Here is a 19503-nt window from a genome sequence, read left to right as displayed (position 1 = left end):
GAGGAGGATATATAGATACAGATTCGGATACATAAAGTGTGGGTGTATGTACAAGAACAGGGTGCAGCTGGTAGCAAAGAACACACATTACTTTATTGTGGCTTTACCTTTTACCGGCGACAGCGAGCACACATGCAAATAAAAGTAGCAATTCAACAAAACATTGAACAATCAACACTTAAACAGCGAAAGCGTGCAGGAAATATTTAAATATTGTTTATTATACATAGTGAAATAAAAATACCAACTCAAACACATGGCATTGAATGCATAGAGACTTCGTAGGCATACATTTATTATTAATTTACATAGTTTTTTTTGTTGTTGGTGGGTGGGTTTTTTTTTTTGTGTGTACTGTAGTGGGTTAGTGTCTTATGTTAGTTGTACGCTTACAATCTACGGGTTAAACCACAAATAAGCGGTAAGAATACTCAGATCCATTAACGTCAAAATTACTTAGGGATAAGTAAAATATTTTTGTTCTTTTTGGTTTGGAACATAAGTCCAAAAACAGTATAGTTGAATAACCAAAACCATAAATACTATACTTATTTACAAAATATAAAAAAGGTAAACAGCGCAATTATAGAGTAGAAATTTGTTTTAAAAAATATATATATTTCAACGTTAATGGGTTGGGTATACTAACTGCGATTACAGCCTAAACGCATATACATAGCTCTCCACACAAATATGAAGAGCTCTTAAAACCAACAGCGAATACCATACAATTTATTTGGTTGATCTTGTAGATGTTAGCATACCTGCATGGAAAATTGGCTTTTCGGCGTCGCTAAAATAGGCTTTACTGGCGTGATCGACTTGCGCTGCTAGGAACGGAACGGGATTGCGATTAGAATTGGAACGCGTTAGTACCAGGGCTCAATATAAATTACTAAGTGGGTTAAGGGGTCAAATAAAATTAACAAAGAACAAAAACAGAAACAGAACTGTAAACGGTATTTGTGTTTTCTTTTTAGGGACTGTGTGGGTGTTCAGTGGAAGAACTGGGTAGTGAAGGGTGCTCTTCGCGAGGTAACCTCTTATACCTGAGCATTCATGCGCATGCGCGACGTGGCCGTGGTGGCGATGCTGTTCATGGTGCCGATCGACGTGAGGGACTCCCGCGATCCGGTCCTCGAAAGTCGCGTTTTCTTCGACGACGGCGACAGCGAAACCTTCGCTATGGGTACAAACACCCCGTATTTGGGTTTGCACTCGAAGTATCTGCAATGTAAGTTGCACTTAATATCATAGAAAACGGGCCACAAAATGATTAAAAAGTTTTTTTTTTTTTTGACTACATCTGTCAAAGTTCAACGAAACCAAAACATATAGTTTTCAATTCCAATGATAAAATTTACGCTACAAAAAATAAGTTAATCATCTTATAATAATCAATTTACAAAGATCATTATAATCATAAACAAAAATTATTTGAAAAAAAAAATCAGGAAAGCTTAAAAAGTTTTCTTTTTACGATAGTCGACTTAATGATATGTTCTATAAAATTACACCTAAAATCTTTTTAAAAATATTTCAAAAAAAGTTTTTTACAATATTCTTTTTTCGTAAATACTTTGACATTTACAAAAAATATAGCAATCCACTTTGCCAACTATTTTGTTGATATCACTCAGTAAATTTCTTGTATGTTGCAAATTGTGCTGTATGCACTTCTTTTGCATGGGATTTCTTGTTATACCTTATATCATCCACAGCACCATCGTTTTTGCCACTAGGCTCATCCAGTTCCACGCCGCACCAATTGCCAGGAGCGAATTGTGTCTCGCCCAAATAGCGTAAAATACCCGGACGACTGCCAAATCCAGAGGAGACAATCACACGATCGCCCACAGCCATGCCATTTTCTATAGGAATATTGTTTTGTTTTTTTTTTTTATTATAAGAAACGCTCCACCTTTTGTGAATCAAAAACTTACTGCCTCCAATGCCGGGACTGCGGAGCATAGAGCTGCGAATGCTCGCAGTTGGGGAGACTGTGCGCGATCTGTCCGGGGAGTTTTTGGTCAACGGGGAAGTCGGCGTCTGGGCTCCGGACATCGGATATGTGGTAAGTCGTGTGAGGCGTGAGAAAATGCCGCGTTTTGGCTCACACTGGAAGTACCTTTTGCCCGACACACAGCCATCATTTTTGCCTATGGAAAAATATATATTAAAATGAGTATTTTTAAGGAAGTACTATAGCTTTTTTCTTACCATTAGGTTCATCCAGGACAACGCCGGCCCATTCGCCGGGTGCAAAGTGTGTCTCGCCAATGTAGGCAATCTGTCCGGGACGAAGGCCACCGAGCCACACCCGCTGGCCAATGATGAACTGCTCTGTGTTCGCTGTCAGCACGGCGCTGTTGTGATCTGTTCGAGGGGAAACCAATATCAAGATGGGGGGTCCCATTAGTATCACCCCGTTAAGTCATCAATCACAATACTACACACAATGCTAAAATTGGCTGGACTGCGTTTTCATTTATCTCTCCAATACAGTTTATTTTTGATGTGTACCACATGGGTATATGATGTCATTTGGCATATTTGCATATCCCGTGCTCAATGGAAAACCATTGAAAACGATCCCCCGCATAATGAATATATAATATATATTCTACAAACGGATTTAAGATCTGTAAACTTGACATTTGCAAGCTGTTCAATAATTCCACTTCTAAGTTAAAAGTGGCCAATAACACTCTCCGAATTCACTTTTAAATACCAATTTATCTACAACGTGTATAATGTCTGGGTGGAAAAACCATTAAGTGGAAAATTACAGGAAACAAGCGGATTAAAAAGCAAAATAAAAATTGCATGCAGCTCAATGAAGTCATAGCAACATTTTGCCAAGTTTGGCTGTCGTGTCAGTTAATTTAATTTTGTTGTTGGCTGCATCCACCCACATCTATTAGATATGGCAACTTGTTCATAATTTTCACATTGCCGTTGTTGAACTTTTTTAAACTGCATTTAAAATTGGAATTGTAAAATACAAAAGTATGAATAATTTTGAGTCCTAGATTGTTGTGATTTTTATTATTAATTACTAATGTCTAGTTTATTTTAATTTTCTGAAAATGTTGTTTATATAAATTGTTTTTATTTCAATTAAGCAGAAATTTTGCAACTGAATATGACAAAAGAAGGTTCATTTATAATGAGCAAGGTTTTGGTTGTTGATTACCAATTATAAGCCAAATTTGGTAACAGGCGTTTATATAACTATTGTACCAATTAAATATTTTTTACATTAACTATCAAAAAAAATTTCTCACCCATTGTAAAAGCATAAATAAACAAAATCCCTTCACTAAAATTAACATAAACCAAAAGAGCTTAAGCTACATCGTCAATCCTTAACCTTGTTCATGTATTACTAAGTTTATTTTAATATTTTTCAAGTTTTTGATGAATTAGGTAGGTTTCGCCATCAATTTATTTACCATTAAAACCGTAACGATTTTGCCCCAAATTCATTAATCTACTGACTTCGCCAAATTAATTTGGGTAAAAATTAAATAAAAACTGTGCATAGTTAACCCCAGATAAGCCTTGACTTGCAACACTGAGTCAGCGTTAATATTGTCACAGCAATGGCTCATTAGAGGCGCAATTACACCCACGGTGAGAGGTAAATTTGAACACGTTTTCAGTGGCTCATTAGGCTTTGTTAATTTGACAATACTTGGGGCTACCGAAGATGCAGAGGTATATTGCCTTCTGCATGGAAAAAATGTTTGACAGTTTGGCCATAAATTTGCACTCCTAACGTTCCAGCCGAATGGCCATTAAAGGAGCGAACAACTGGCCTAGATGCATATAAACATAAATGCTAGCCACCTGCGCAAATAGTTAGAACCAGACACGCTCTGCAGATGTAAGATATAGCAGAAAAACCAATTTTCTGGTACACAAAAAAAAAAAGGTTTCTTTGTGATGTTAATAAATTCTATTATATATCCATTTCCTTTTGCCATTTATTTATCCTTGTTTTTAAAGACATTTTTCTTTTTTTCCTAATAACATTTAATATCCAATAGATCATCATTTGGGTTAATTTTTTGATCTCTGTGTAACAGCCTCCCACAATCGTAGCGAATGCTTACCTGAGCTGCGACGTCGCCCAGTGGCCTCTAGATAATAATCATCTTTGGCGTTGGAAAACAAAAACAGAAACAGAAACGAAAACAAAACAAACAGAAAAGATACAGATACAGATACAGATAGGAGAGCAGATAAATACACATGCGACTGGCGGCATAAAATGGCGATGGCGGGCAAAGAACTTACAAGATGTGCGACTTCCAGCCTCCGATTTTAGCGAGCGTCTAGCGGGCGAAAAGCGGTCCCAATCGGATGTGGGTGAGAGCGAAGATCGCGTAAAGCGCCTGACAGTCTCTTGATAGAGATCTATAGAGTTTTTGTACATAGACATGAAGTCAAGCCGATATTCCATTAAATGCATTTGCAATTGTTTATCATTTATCATTTGGGTTTTGTGGGTGTTAACTGAGCAAGCTGTGCAGCAATGCTTTCTGATATTTCCCCCTTTTGTTGTTATATTATATGCATAATATACATACTGGTATTGGTTAAAAATTAGCGCATTTGTGTTAAGCCCAATTTGCTCTTTTGGATTGTGAAAGTTTTTTGGCAGCTTGTGTGCTGTATTTCTTGTCTTTAATAAGATCTTGGCCGCAAGCAGTTGTGGTAAAGGTTAGATGGCAGTAGAAAAAAATAGCGAACGGTAATCTGAGATGTTATTAAGCCCGATATATACATATATATTTATATGGCTTAAAGCGAGAGAGAATGGCGTGTGCTAGTAATATGATGGTAATGAAATACTATACAACATTTCTCCTAATAAATAAAAAAGAAAATAACCTGAACATTGACTAATTTTGTCTTATAAAACATAGGATTTTTAAACCTCCCAATCTTTTAAACTCACCAAAACCAGATACAAAATCATTTCTTTATTACCTTTTCCTAAATGATGTGTGCCAAATTGTTTATTCATATTGATCTCTAACAAATTTTGCCTTTTCAATTGCAACTTTCAAAATCAATTTACACTTTTGCCATAGCTTCACAAGAAAGAGAAATAAAAGCATAAATCAATTAAATTGTCGACAGTTTGGTAACGTTTTCAAAGCCATTGAATGACAGACAGCAGGAGCTTTAAAAACACAATTGCAGCGAACAAAAGAAATGCTGTCGAGAAGGAAGGAGATTGAGAAAAGATTTCAATTTTTCAATTGCACGACTTCGGTTTCCGTTTACTTTCAGTACACAGTTCAAAATTTCAAATCAATCTTAATTTGAAAAGTAATGTTTAAGCTGACAATATCTTAAATCATTTGGCTGAATAAATATTGTAGGTATTTAGTTTGTTATTTATAAGATAGACAACGACAAATTGGAAATCTAAACTTATAGATATCAGTTTTTTCTGTGTACTAGCTTCATCTTCAGTTGTGCGCTGCGAAAACCCCGACGTGTATACGTCATATAGTTAATTGTGTTTTTGTCAGTTGAAATTGCTTTTATTTTTCCCGTTTTCTTTTTTTTTTTTTTAATTTTAGTTCATTTGTAATTTACGCCAGACATGCTCTGCTTGAGTACAAGTGTGTTGAAGATGCTTTCGACCGGCTTTGCGTCTTGTGGGCTACTGTTTTTGGCTAATCAACCGATTGCGTTGGCCCGGCCGTGACATGACATGAGTTGGCCAGCAGCTGGGGAGCCAACTTCAAGGTTCAATTGTATCTGGCAGATACTGGCGGCATTCGCTACCGTTGCCGATCGTGCAAGACAATTTGTTATTATTTGCCATTATACATCATGACGGTAGCAATTTATATTGTGTATCCTACATGATCGTAACTACTTTTTTTTTTAATTATCACAATTGGGCGTTGTAACTGTTTGTATGTTGTGTATCGCTGTGAGTGGTTCCCTTTCTTTGGCAAACTTTCACTAATTGTTAAAGAGGAAACACATTTTCTCCAGCTTTGGCGTTCTGTTTTCGTATCGATAAATGGTAACTTTATGTAATGACCTGAAGTGCAGCAATGCAGCCAATGCCAGGTATTGAATCAGACTAGACTTGACTGGACTTTACCTTCGCTAATCTGTTAATTTGCAACATTTAACTGTGAAACGTGGTCATTCTAAAAATACGCACGCACCTAGATGACAAACAATTTCCTTGCAGTTGACATTCAGTGTCAGTGCTGCTAATGAACTCATGTATCTGACAGATACGCAGCGCTCGGCGCACGGCAAACGGTGAATCATCAAAGAGCACCGCTCACCCGGCCGAACCAAGTGGAGTGTGGCGCCGCTGACGTTGCGCTGCCAATAGTCTTGACTCGACTTGACTTGGCCAAAAGGCGGCTAGGCCCGGCTACGACCCACTTTGCTCACGATTCTGGCCAAAACGAAGCGGCCAGAGATACGTCTAACGAAAACAAATATCTCGCCAGCCATTTATGGCGGATCGATCGCGCGCTAGCCGGCGATAAATCAGCCAACAGTCCTGGCCATGTCAATAGCACATTATCTTTTGAGATGATTAAACAACATTTAATTAAACTAAACTGTGTGCAGGTCGCTGGACTGCCTCTCTGATCTCCTTCCCATCGCCTCTACTACCTAGTGTAGGTTGCAATTGCATTTCTAACGATGTATGTGGCTTTAATGTGGGTTTTACAGTGAGAAAAATGCCGTGGGTCTTGTCAAGAAATTTTTTTATCCTTAAACTAAACATTGAGATAGACTTACTATTGTTCGATATCTGGAAAACTTAAAAAAATAATGTTGAAGCTAAGCGATTATAAATACATTTAAGAAACCTCACAAAATGAAATACTCTTTAAAGTTAAGTAAGTGTAGAATACTTATATTTTTAGCTTTAAAAAATATATATAAATATTCACTACATAGCTAAGCTTTCTGTCTAATTTAGAGCGTTAACTGGTTACGTTGTCTACTTTGTTATATTTCGCAAGTGCATTTTCCTGCCTCATGAGGCAATTTCTGTCCAGTTTTTTCTCAGCTTTGGCTACCCACATATCGAGTAGTTTTTCACAACCCCTCGAGCTCGGACTGTGCATGACTTACATGACTTTTCGGCATGTTAAATGCAAATCCATCTGCGAGACTCTCTGGCAAATGCCGACAAAAACGGATTATTAGCTGCTGATTGCCGATCTCTAATTCCTGATCACTGTGGGCCGCTGCAACATTTCCACTGAAATGCATGACTGCTTACAGTGAAGCTTTAAATGAGGCAGCAGCCTGGGTAAATATAGCACAGTTATAAATACTGATTTTATTTGGGGGTGTGGCTGAAAGTAATTTTGTTACATGCCCTGATTTTATCTTTGTATTTCCTGACGTCTCGAGTTAGTGTTTCCCCAATCGCTCAGCATTCGCTTTAAAATAATCCCCACTGTACCTGTTCTAGCGTGCCATTTGTTTTTTTATCTCAATTGATTTAATTTCTGCTCATTGTTCTGAGCGCACAATAATTGCATCGGCAATGCATTTATATAAATATTTATTTGCCATTATTTTAAAATGCTAAATGTTTTCAACAGGAATCTGTGTGCGACAAACTAGAATTTCACCAAATAGAAAACTGGTTTTCCAGATGAAGATGCTTACGTGACTCGCACTGATCGCCCAAAGGCGTGTCCCATATATTATTAATTATAGATGTATACTATACAGTAAATACCCAAAAAATCCGGTTGGGCCTCAGTTCGAGACGCGTATTTCGCATTACAATTAAAATTTGTTTAAGTTTAGAACGTGTTTCGAATGCGAAAAACATAATAAACACATGTGGCAGAAGGGCAAACAGTTGAATGAACATTCCAATGAACAAACTGTCTATAAAAACGTTTTTAGACTAATGAAGTTAACCTACGGTCTATACAACCGATTTAAGCCTAATAAAGTTACCCTACGGCTAAGGTAAAAAGCGATTAAAATTATGACTGATTACGGCTGACTATGATAGGCCTTTGATTGGTATATATGAATGGGATATAGATACAAGCTGTAAACTATCGTAGATCGTGAGATTGTCTTGACATTTTGCCTATCTGAGGAAAGATGTTTTGCATACACAAGTAGATAAGGCAATGAAATGTCTGTTTATTCTTCGGAGATCACTGAACCAAAAGATGAGCGAGGAAGGAACAGTGTCTTGTTTCAGGGTTAATTTAAATTGCATTGAGGCAGCATACAAATTGTTAATGAAATGAAATACCAGGTCAATAAAATAACTGATTGATAAATACTATGTTCTTTTATCTGTTTTCTTTTTTAATTTATTTTAAGTTATGGCTAAAAAAACTGGAACTTTTTGTTTCCTAACAGAATATGTTGTAGTTGTCATGTACAAATTGTTATGAATTTTAAAAACATTGGTTTTTCCTCATAAATTACATAGTTACGGTTGCTATTGCCTTTGGATATTTTATAATTTATCATAGAACCTTTCTTTTTTCTTAGTAAACTCTGACTAATATAAACTAACCTGGCGCCAATTATATTTAGCAATTAATTATTTATTGTGTTCATGACGTATTAATATCTTGCAAATAGTTCCCAACGAATTCCAATTTTAATAATGTTATGCCCAAAAGATGTTAACACAAATGTGTTAATTTCACCCACATCAACAAGCAATTAATTGAAATTAATTAAATATTAATAATGTCATGGGAGGAGATTAAATGAAACGCATTCAGCAAAAGCCAAGTAAAAAACATGTGTAAAATTAACAAGTAAACGCAATCAATAAAGTGAAACGTAAAAATATATTTACCTGTATAAGCCGAATTGATCGAACTTAAATTGTCATCGCTTTCACGACTCATGCTGGCGGTGTCTAAAAATAAAATTAAAATCGAAAAAAAAGAAACAAGCGCAAGAAACGCAAAATGAGCATAGCAAAATTAACAGCACTAAAATGTTAACTTAAAAATTAAAATATAATTACAGCTAAGGGCTGGGGGCTAAGCCAAGCGAATTCAGGTCATTGTAACGGGCCAAGAAAGCTCAGCCAAGAAAATGTGGGTAAAATAAAAGGCAGAATAAAGTAAAGTGCAAAAGTGGCAATTAGTTATGGGTCGCTCGGGCAGATCAAACTCCTCACCTTAAAAGAGTCTTATTTCATTTCAAAGAGATTAGATAACTGGGAGACTGTTGGGTGAATGTTTTCTTGGAAATAATTAAAAAAACAGAAAGATATAGACAGCTTAGCGAACTGTTTCCGCACTCTCAAATGTCTGAAATAAAGTGCAAGAATAAATTCAGCAATAAAAATCTTTTTGTACCATCTTAAATACTATATATTTACATAAATCTTTAATTTGTTTTATCAAACATATAAATGACATGAAAAATGATTAGTTTAATCGTGTTAGATGTCGAATTCGAACTTGACATATATTGCATTCAAATATATATATATATACAAAAAGTAATATGATATTTTCGGCATTTCGTAATATTTTAGCTGTGTTTGTAAAAAAGCTTGAAATTTTAGGGTTTTATCATTCAGTTATTTACTAGAAGTTTTAGAAGAATTGCTAAATAAATATCAACATATATTCTGAAAATCACAATCTCTGGACCATAAAAATTTATGTGTATAAAATTGATGTCACTTCATTCCCTTGGGTAACATAAATTAGCATTTTCAGCTATAGCAATCCATCAATCTTATGCAAAATCTTAAAAACAAGTTTCCCTCAGAGAACGAAACTAGACACCATTTAATGACCCATACAAATAGAAAGAAAACAGTTTATTAAACATCAATCCGAATTGACATTTGACTTTTCCACCTGCAGTCAATATTTGTTTACCTTCCCCATAATTAACAATCAAGTGAGAGAAGTTCAACAAATAAGAAACTTAAGTTTTTTTATTATTATTTGGAAATAATTATTATTCCGACTGACGCGTGTGTTTTGATCTTGAGATAAGCAGAAAAAACAACTTAATTATTGTTTGTTTGCTATGTCAAATTATGGAAAAGACTCTTCAGAAATATTTTGGCTAAAGAGTCAGCGAAGAATGCTGAAAGTAATTTGTTTTAAATTTGGTCAGTTGCCATAAAAATTTCGGTTGTGCAACCCACACGTATTTAAATTTATTTCGATGGATATTCTATCGCAGACTTTAAAATGTGGGCGTGTCGCAATTTATAACTGTATTTGAAAGACAAAGTGGACATTAATGTCATTATTAAAGGAGGCCCATCATCCATCATTTTTAATGGAAGCCACTTAAGTTTTGGTTTGTATAAAGTTTTGACAAGTTTGCTTAAATAGTTATTTTACAATATAATTATTATTTTGTTTACCTTTTAAGCAGTAATTATTTTTAAACTTCTTCAAACAATTTAAATTATAGAGAATGGTTTAATTTTTAAGCTATATTTTGATTTTTTTGTTCTTTTTCAACATATTTACTTAAGTACGCATTTCTGTTGAATTTTCAGCTAAGCACTTGGGGCTGTTTCAAGCGAGACTAAAGTGCTTTGGTCCGAGAATTGTGTAAGTGACGTGTTAATTTATTTGACTTTTGCTTTTGCTGTTCTTGCTTAGAGCTTTATTGCATACGAAATAATTAAAAGCACTGAAGTGTAAGCCAAACAATGAGTAAACAAAAGAGAATACAAAAAATAACCAAAAACTGAGAGAAAAAGTGATTAAAATTGTTGTTTAATTGTTAAGTGTTAAGCATTCGAGCTGAACTTGGTTGATTTTGGTTCAAGCATGGAATTGTCAAGGAAAAACAAAAGGGAGAGGTTTTTATAACACCCGGAACCCCTATGTATTTATTGTTTGTCTGGAGATCAATTAAAAATTGGACACCAAATAAACAAATTCGAAATAATAAATTGAGAAAAGAAATTATATGTAATAGTTTGGATAACCTATGATTAAATTTGCACAAACAAATAAATTTTAAATAAAATTATAATTATAATTACATAATTATTTTTATAAAAAGTCTAAGAACCCAAAACCTTTCCTTATTTGAGGTCCACCGACATTTCTTAATGGACATTTCCATTAAGCTTATGAAAAACTCCAGGGGCCGATAATTTATTAGAAGCAGAAAAGTATCTCAGCAAAGGAAACAAACAACAATTTACTGGCCAAAAGTAGCTAACGAATAAAAGAGCGGAAAAAATGAAGGCAATAATGGGTTTGTTTACACGAAAAGCCAGAGAAAGACTCCGGTTCAGTCAGTTGTGACAATAAATCATTTGAAAAGATTTTGAAGCAAAACAGGTGCCAACTGAAATATCATTTCATAATCGAAAAAGAAAAAAGAAAACCAGGTACGAACCATAAAAATTAATTAACCGAAAGGTGGTTACACCTTTTTCAATTTTTTCTCTTTTCATAACTGATTTGTGTTTAGCCAAAGAAACTGTAATTAAACTGCCGGGGAAGTCAGTGAGAAAAAGTAAAAGGCGCCGCCAGCGGAAAAGCAAGGAAACAGGGCGAACAATAAATAGAAAAAAAAAAATCATTTTCGAGGCGTGTGAAAAACGATTAGGCGAGGAAAAGCGCATTTACCGCAATTAAATGCCCATAAATGAGTGGCAAACAAAGTGCAATGCAAATTAGCCGGACACAATGGTGCGTATGCGTGATCGAACAGCATCGAGCATTACTCATACGCCACCGCCACCACCCACGAAATTTTGTTCTGTCTATGCCAACAATTCTAGAACAAATACCAAGCTGAGCTCATTGGCAAGCTACAAAAATATAAAATATATAAATCAAATATAACGAATGCCAGCGGCAACAATAAAATTGTGTAAACAAACCGACTAAATTGAGTGGAATGACGACAGATCATTACTGCTGGTGGCGGGATCCACAGCAAATATATAAAAGTATATAGAATATATTCGGAAGTTGGTGTGAAATATATAATTATATATCCCAGTTGGACAGATGGGATGAGCTCTATGTCAAGGTGATGCCTTCAAAAGGCTTTATGACATCGCTCCCACACGCCCACAAGTTTGTACAGGTGGATTGTATAATCTGTATATATATAGTTCTAAATACGATGTGTCTCCATTTTTCAATTTCAGTTGTGTAAGCATCTAAAGCCTTGAAACTTTTGTAAGTTTCCCATAAATCAGCTATTGCGTATCAAAATTTACTATCTAAAATGGATGGTTTGAGTTCTTGAAGACAAATATAATTATAGAAAGGTTACAATTTAATCAATTAATAAAAATTTTTTAAACAAATTAGCATTTTCTAATAGAACACCAAACTTAAAATTAAAGCGATTAAATACAAAATTGCAATGCTTAAGTATTATTCGAAATTTTTTCGCGTTTTAATCTTTTTATCTGTAATTTCCCTTAAACCAAGCGAATTCCAAAAAGATTTCTAGCATTCTCTCGCATGCTACAATCAGTAAAATTATCAGCATCCAAGATGAGTAATAATTGCACTACCAAGCGAAATAATATGTGTAGATCTCACGCTCATTTCTAATTCAAAGATAACATAGCAACAGAAAAAAGTTTATGGCGTTTTTGTGTTGGCAATGTCGCTGCCAAAAGAGAAATAGAAACCAAAATAAAAATGTGTTTTTCTTATCACAAACACTGTTGTTGCGCCGGTTTCAATAGAACCAAAATAATAATAACAACAACAAGAGGAACGCACAAAAATGTTGAGCTGATAAAATACCAGTTAACAATAACAATGCCAAAGCCAAGGCGAATGAAAACACTTGGCCTGGTCCAAAATGCTTAGACAATTGACTGACAAAATGTGCGTTATGCGAACGGAACGTGGCAGTGAAAAGAAAGCCGCAAAACGGAAAGAAAGTTAGCCGCAGACAACTAAATACAAAAATTAAAATTTACATACACTGTTTGCCGCCGGTGGAAGCCAATTTGATTTTGCAATAAGACGTCAACGCCGAGCCCAACAAATACAAAAATCACAAACAAATAAAAACTAAAAGCGAATTGCACTAAAATTCAAAGTCTTAGGCAATATGCAAATATGTCCGCTGTGAAAGTCTTTCCATTTTGCATATATATGTACGTATTTTTAGACTGATCAGCATTTGTGTCTCTTTCAGTCAAAATACAAATCAGCAATAACAAATTTGTATATCTAATTAGTGGTTAACCGCAAATTTTCAATACAATCCGCAACCGAACTTTGTTATTGCTGTTTCGGCAAATAAACTTTTGTTGTTGCCTAGAGTTTATTGTAGATATAGAATGCCTTAAGGTTATCGCAGCGATTTAGCCGACATTTCAATGAGAGAGAGAGGTTGGGGACACGTGCTAGCCCATTTACATGTTTTTCGAGCGTCAATTTACTCATGTAAGTACTTGTAAACAGGAAAAAGTGGATTTCAGCGGAAAATCCGTAATTAGCTTCGTGTTCAGTACATCGATAGTGGCTAATGGAAAGGGCCAAAAGTACAAACGAGTTAAAATGCCAAGGGGTAAACCCTGCCTTGGAAATCGTTTTGTTTTATTATTTTACAGTTCTTGGAAATAACTTTTAAAAATGGTTCTAAAGAAAAGTAAACTAAGAAAGGCTAGGTAAGCATATGATGTTGATTAAAATTGAGTCCTTGTTTTTATTTACTTGGTTTTATATTTAACACAATATATAGGGTTTAAAAAATAGTCTAAAATTGGTAAGAAATTAGACACAAGGCAGTTAAAACCGAGGTAACTTGGGAATTTTATTTATTGACTCTATGTTTGTTAGCCAAATTATCGTTGCCATTAAATTAGGCAGACATAAATGAGCCAAGCCCTAGGAAAATCGGTTTAAAGATAATGCTATAATTTAAAGGAGAGATAGCAAACTAAATATCTTATCGCTGAATTCAATAAAAACAAATTAAGCACAGAAACTTGAAAAAGTTCTAGGCTTGGCTAAATATTTATGAGGCCAGAGGGCGTCGAGAGCCAAATCACAGTTTCACAGAGGAACAAAAGAATAAATTTGATTAACAAATGGTAAACAACCAGACGAACCAAGGTCAAAGGCTGTCACTTGAAATATGAAAAACAAAAGTTTCCAAAATATCTGGCACCGAAATAAACTGTCCTTTTAGGGCACTCACAAGGACGGGGGAAAAAGGGTCACCAATCTTTTGCCTTTACAGTTCTTTTTCTGAGCCTGATATTTTGAATTTTTAGTTATAGATCTCAGATAAGTGGTTTTCGAATTGCCTAACACTCCAAATCACCTTTTGCGAGTTTTATAACAATATTTTAGTGTCTGTTATTGCTGGCTTTTATTTTGGATTTTTTCAATTTCGTTTGCGTGTTCACTATAAGCTATAGTATAGAGCCGATCAAGTTCAATTGGTTGCCATCTGAGCTGCAATACCGCGTCCAACACGTCCGCCTCGCGAAAAGTCGTTCAAGTAACTGAACGTCGAGCGCCAATCGCAAAGCGAAGCCAGCGCAAAACTTTGAGATACTTCGCAGCGAGAGAGCGAATAGCGATTGCCAATCCGGAATCGCGGCTTTGTTGGCCAGTGTTTAATAGCAGACACTGTGGCAATGTCTTCGCGCTTTCAGTGTGTTTTTATTGAAAAAACGTTTACTTGCTTAAAGTAAGAGCCGTAAAAAAATTGTTTTTCTTTTCGGCTTTTGTACGGACGCGAAAGCCATGTTAATCCAGCAAACAAATTGTTGCCACATGGCCACATTTATATTTTCCCTTTTTTTGATTCGATATTGATCGATCGCTCAATGGCTTTTAGCACTTTATCCGTAAGTGCAGCGAGAGCATCAGAAAAATAATAAATAAGTCAAGAGTTGGAAATTGAAAGATTTCTTTCGGCATTGTTTTGGTGTAATAAAACTGTTTGCTGGCATTTATACTTAGAAAAATTATTCACCGAAACAATTTTGTTGTAATATATTTCTTGGCAACTTGCTTAACGTAGTATCTTTTAAGGGTTTATTTTAAGTTTTTATAGAAAGTTAAAATATTATTTTCGTTTAAAATGTATGTTTACACATACTTCTTTTTTTTATTTAAAAATATTCCACTCTGTATAATTTTTGGCATGGTTTGAGTATAGTTTTATTAAATAAATTATCACTTATGACATCACAGTTTTCATAATTTTTTAACTGTTTTATAACTGAAATGAGCGGAAATCTTATCAAAAGGCTATTATTCATAACAATTTTGTAACTGGAAAACAAAAAATTTTTTCCAAGAACATTATGAGTTATTTTATGTATAAACTCTATTTAACTTGTTAAAGAAGTTAAAAATCATCACATTAATCAAATTCAATTATTTTTAGATCCTAATCGGAATCAGCTGTAAAGAAAAGTGCAGCAAAATTCACAAAAAGTGCATGATTTCGGCGTTGTTAATTGAATAGATAATAGAGTTGAAGAGTTTCGCAAGAGGAATTGGTCGTTCTACCACAAATTTATTTTGTCTGAAAAAGATGCCGTAAATTATTGGAAAAATATGATGTATTGCAACATATAAAGCTCTTTTCCTTTTTGGGTTGAGATACTGTACTTTTTTGGTTGAAATCCGAGCCGTATTTTGTTTAAATATTCAACACGTGTCTTCAATTATAAAGATTTCAACGACTTAATGAAGTGAAGTCAAATAAGAAAGACAAAAAGTGGTTAATCATAACATCAATATTGACTCTCCCACCGAATTGGCGAGGTAAACAAAGCTGAGCTTAATCTAGAATCTAATGGAGTAATCCCCTGCCAGACAGTGCTCATCCATTAGACGTCAATCCCGGACCCGATTCCGATTCTGATTCTATCTTAATGCGAAGACAAATGGGCTTTCTGTTTTATGGGTGGGAGAGAGGCTGGCCCCACACTCTTGTTTCCGATCGAAACCAATAAATGTGACATAAGCTCATCCACGGGCAACACCACGAGGCGACCGCAATGATCACACATATCAGATCGGCTGAGAACGGAACCGGGCATCAAAATGCGCAGCGCAAAAACACCTCAAAATATCTGAACACACAGACAGTTGCCCAGAAGATACATTTTGTGTATATTTTCTGTGTCATCGCCAGAACAAATTCAATTAGGGAGCTAGCGAGAGAAAGATTGCCGGCCGGTCGCCAGGTTTACTCGGGTCTGGGTTAGGAGATTTCTCAGTGACGAGTGACATTGAGTGTTATGTGCGGTAAATGACAGGTCTTGGCAGAGAGTCAAACAGTCCGTTTCAGAATGTTAGGAGAGATTTTAGAAAGTTGATCTAGTCAGCGGATCAAAGCGTTAAGCTTGGAACTGATTTGAAATTAAGCAACGAGTAAAATCTCTAGGTCTCATACTAAAAATTGCTAAGAGCTAACCAAAAAGTAGTGCAAAAATGATCACTCAGTTATTACTTTCATAAATGAACAATAATAATAATAAATTATTTTACCTAGAAATCATTTAACAAGAATCAAAACATACATTACAGTACCGAAGTATTGAAATTCAAAAGCAATGTTATCTATTATAATCGACGGCAGATTGTGTAAAATGTAATACGGCTTTCATAAGATTTCTTTCATAAATAATATAATTTCCTAAATGAATTATTAAATGCCATTAATAACTTTGTTATAATTATCAAACTATTTTTTTATGGAACTGAGCTGGTAATACATTATTATTTAGTTTGTGATCCAATCCAATGAAAGAGGTAATCAAAATTATCATAAGTGATTGCCTCATTTACAGTGCTCGCCGACCCGTGTGAACTGCTGCTATTATTTTCGCACCCACTGTACGCATATGCACCTCGTGACTCACTTTAATCTGTAACAATATTGCAATACAATTGCTATGTTTATTTTGGGTAACTCAGGCCGGAGGCTTTCTACGATTTTGCGGTTACATACCGACTGTCAATTGGATATGGAACGTGTGTTCGTGAAATAGAAAACCCGTCGATCTATGGATCGTTTGGCAGATCGTTTGCTATATAGGCTAATGGGTCGCCGATCGTTGACGGCTGCGGTTAGGCTACGTGCCTGAAATGAGCCACAATGGGCGGATCAATTAAATGGTAGCAGCACTTGTCTAATTGGCCATAATTCTCCTGCCCAAAAAACACTTTTCGGGGCAGCTCTATAATTATGATCGAGAGTTAAGAGTGGGCGGCTATTTGTTTTGTTTATTTTTGTCTTGCGCGTTGGTGTTCCAAAACGATTAAATAATTGAAGTGAAGCATTTGTTTACAAAACAAAACGGTTGACAATATTATTAAGAAATAGAAATGGTTTCACCTCTGTAAAAAAAATTGGCATTTTTTTGTAGCTGTCTAAAAAAATGTCTTAGAGTTCAATGTAGTGCACAAAAGTGCACTGCAAGTGGGTGGGGTCAGTGTATATACTTTAAGCAATTGAGTGGGTCTGTCATCGTTTCCATTACATCATTTCATTCGCGTAGTATATAAAAAACTATATAATGTGGGTGCCAATGTAGGTGGTTGCAGTTGGTTCGAACCGGAATTACAGACGACTTGTTTGAGCCCAAGATGTAAACACGAAATAAGTGCAATTTCATAGTGAAAAAACTCGGGGGTGAAACCGAAATTCCAAGTCAAAAACAAATCTTTTACACAGACAAATTATTAAGTACTGAGTTCTGAGATAAAATCGCAATAGATTTTTAGGAGCTTTGTCTTACACTTACCGGTTTTTTTGGATTTCTTTTTTGCTTTTCCACCCATTTTGCAGATTAACAAATTAAAATCAACTTCTTTGAAAAGACACTTGTTGTGAAAACGTTAACTATTTAAACATTTCTCGCCAATTAACAAATTTTCCTTTTTTCCCAATAGATTTTAGTTCTTTGCAATGAAATTGTATTTAATAACTGGCGTAAACTTTTTGTTTAAAAAAAGGTAAAAATTGGGTCAAGCCTTATATGTAGTTTACTTTTATAGATTATGAAATAAAAGTATTGACGGAAATAAATTGATATGTTAATTTGTTTTTGACAAATTTTAATTCGTTGACAATGTTTTCAAAGGTGATATTGATAATTGATCAACGATAAATCTGAGTAATCTTTATTTTTACCAGGGACCGATTATTAGTTAAATGAATGCAATCGATCGGAGATTTTTCACAGGCTACTATTGCACTATTTAACCCTTTAAATTAGTAGACGTTGGTGTACACTGTTCAGCGTTATTTTAAACAAACATTTAACATTTTACCCAAACTACAGTTTTACCCAACCTAACATTTTATAAAAACGATTAAAACTCACCTCTGGGTGGTGGTCCCGATTTAGGGGTCGTGTGATTGCAGCATGGTCTTCCGATTTTGGAAACGGAGCCCGTCGAGCCGAATTGTGATGGTGCCTTTATTTTGCTGGGCTGCGGGATTCCGGTCCCCGAAGTAGCGGGCGTGGGCATGGGCGTGGCCGTGGGAATCCCCGTCCCTGAAGCAGCGGGCGTGGGAATATTGGATCGGGTTGGACCCGGTAGTTTTGAGGTGGGTACTCCAGGGTCCGGATCCGGAGTAACTGGCGATGGTTGGGGGGCACTTGGCCCGCCCGAATCGCCTGTAACATCACTCATTTTGCACTATTTTTTTATTTTTCACTTATTTTAGACACACGCGTATTAAGTGTAAACGATTTAAAAACTTGGAAAAATAAATTTTAAATATAAAAATTGTTAGAATTTAATGGATGCTGATTACTTACCTTAACAAATCTATGTAAATTTAATTTAATTTGATTTTACTATTTAAATTGATTTATACAATTTAGCTAGGTCTTAAACCACGGTGCCACTGTTGTTGTTGTTTTATTTTGGCGCGCAGGTAGGCTGTCTCACTCGCACTTAGGCAGCTGCTTGGAACAGCTGATTGGAAGCGGATTTCTTTTCTACTTTTTTTCGTTGAGCTTGAAAAACAAACAAAAACCGCTTTTTTTTGTTGCTTTTGCTTTCAATAGCTGACTTCGTTATAATTTCAAAAAATGCGGAACCAAAAGAAGTGTTGAATTAATTAGGCGCACACAAATCCACTCAAGGGTATTCTATTTATATGGATTACAAATTGAGTATTTTTAATATATTTTTGGTTGCCGCTTGCACTGGTTTTGAGTTGATTTAAACGAGATTAAATTGAATCAAATTGCTTATCAATTTGTGCATTTAGTTGTTGTTGATTTGACACAGTTATGGAAGAGGAAGAAAACGGGAGGGAAAGGGACGCGAAAAACGCAATGGTTTGGTGTGTGTTCAACGCACACAAACAGAAAAGATAAGCTCACTTGTTGGCCACACCGTACTGCGAAAAACGATTTAAAAAACAACGCGTTTTTGCTCTTGTTGCACACTTTAACGATAATTTTAGAACTTTTTTGCAATTCGTTAGCTGCGTTGGAATTTTGTTGTTGCACAGGGTTAGGGATGGGAGTACCGCTGC

At 35.3% G+C, this 19503-nt stretch overlaps 1 protein-coding gene across 21 annotated transcripts in view; it reads right to left on the bottom strand.

The window, feature by feature from the left end:
• The window catches only part of LOC128262388 (restin homolog), a 27694-nt gene extending 8191 nt beyond the window's left edge, over positions 1–19503 (bottom strand). For 2 of the 21 annotated variants that reach the window (XM_052996616.1, XM_052996599.1), the window contains exons 1-8: positions 18776–19502; positions 18335–18714; positions 8855–8917; positions 2221–2376; positions 1944–2159; positions 1706–1871; positions 1050–1227; positions 765–830 (exon numbers count right to left, since the gene is read on the bottom strand). In XM_052996616.1, the coding sequence (XP_052852576.1) occupies positions 765–830; positions 1050–1227; positions 1706–1871; positions 1944–2159; positions 2221–2376; positions 8855–8917; positions 18335–18647 (1158 nt within the window). In that variant the 5' untranslated portion in view covers positions 18648–18714; positions 18776–19502. Of the gene's footprint in view, positions 1–764; positions 831–1049; positions 1228–1705; positions 1872–1943; positions 2160–2220; positions 2377–4118; positions 4161–4302; positions 4423–8854; positions 8918–14304; positions 14553–17752; positions 18014–18334; positions 18715–18775 lie in introns of those variants that run through there. The other 19 variants (XM_052996612.1, XM_052996614.1, XM_052996613.1 and 16 more) reach the window with 17 other exon arrangements.

Source organism: Drosophila gunungcola, unplaced genomic scaffold (genome assembly GCF_025200985.1).
Source record: "Drosophila gunungcola strain Sukarami unplaced genomic scaffold, Dgunungcola_SK_2 000001F, whole genome shotgun sequence".
Taxonomy (NCBI): domain Eukaryota; kingdom Metazoa; phylum Arthropoda; class Insecta; order Diptera; family Drosophilidae; genus Drosophila; species Drosophila gunungcola.
Note: the sequence above shows the minus strand (reverse complement) of the source record. Positions and strands in the feature narration are given on the sequence as shown.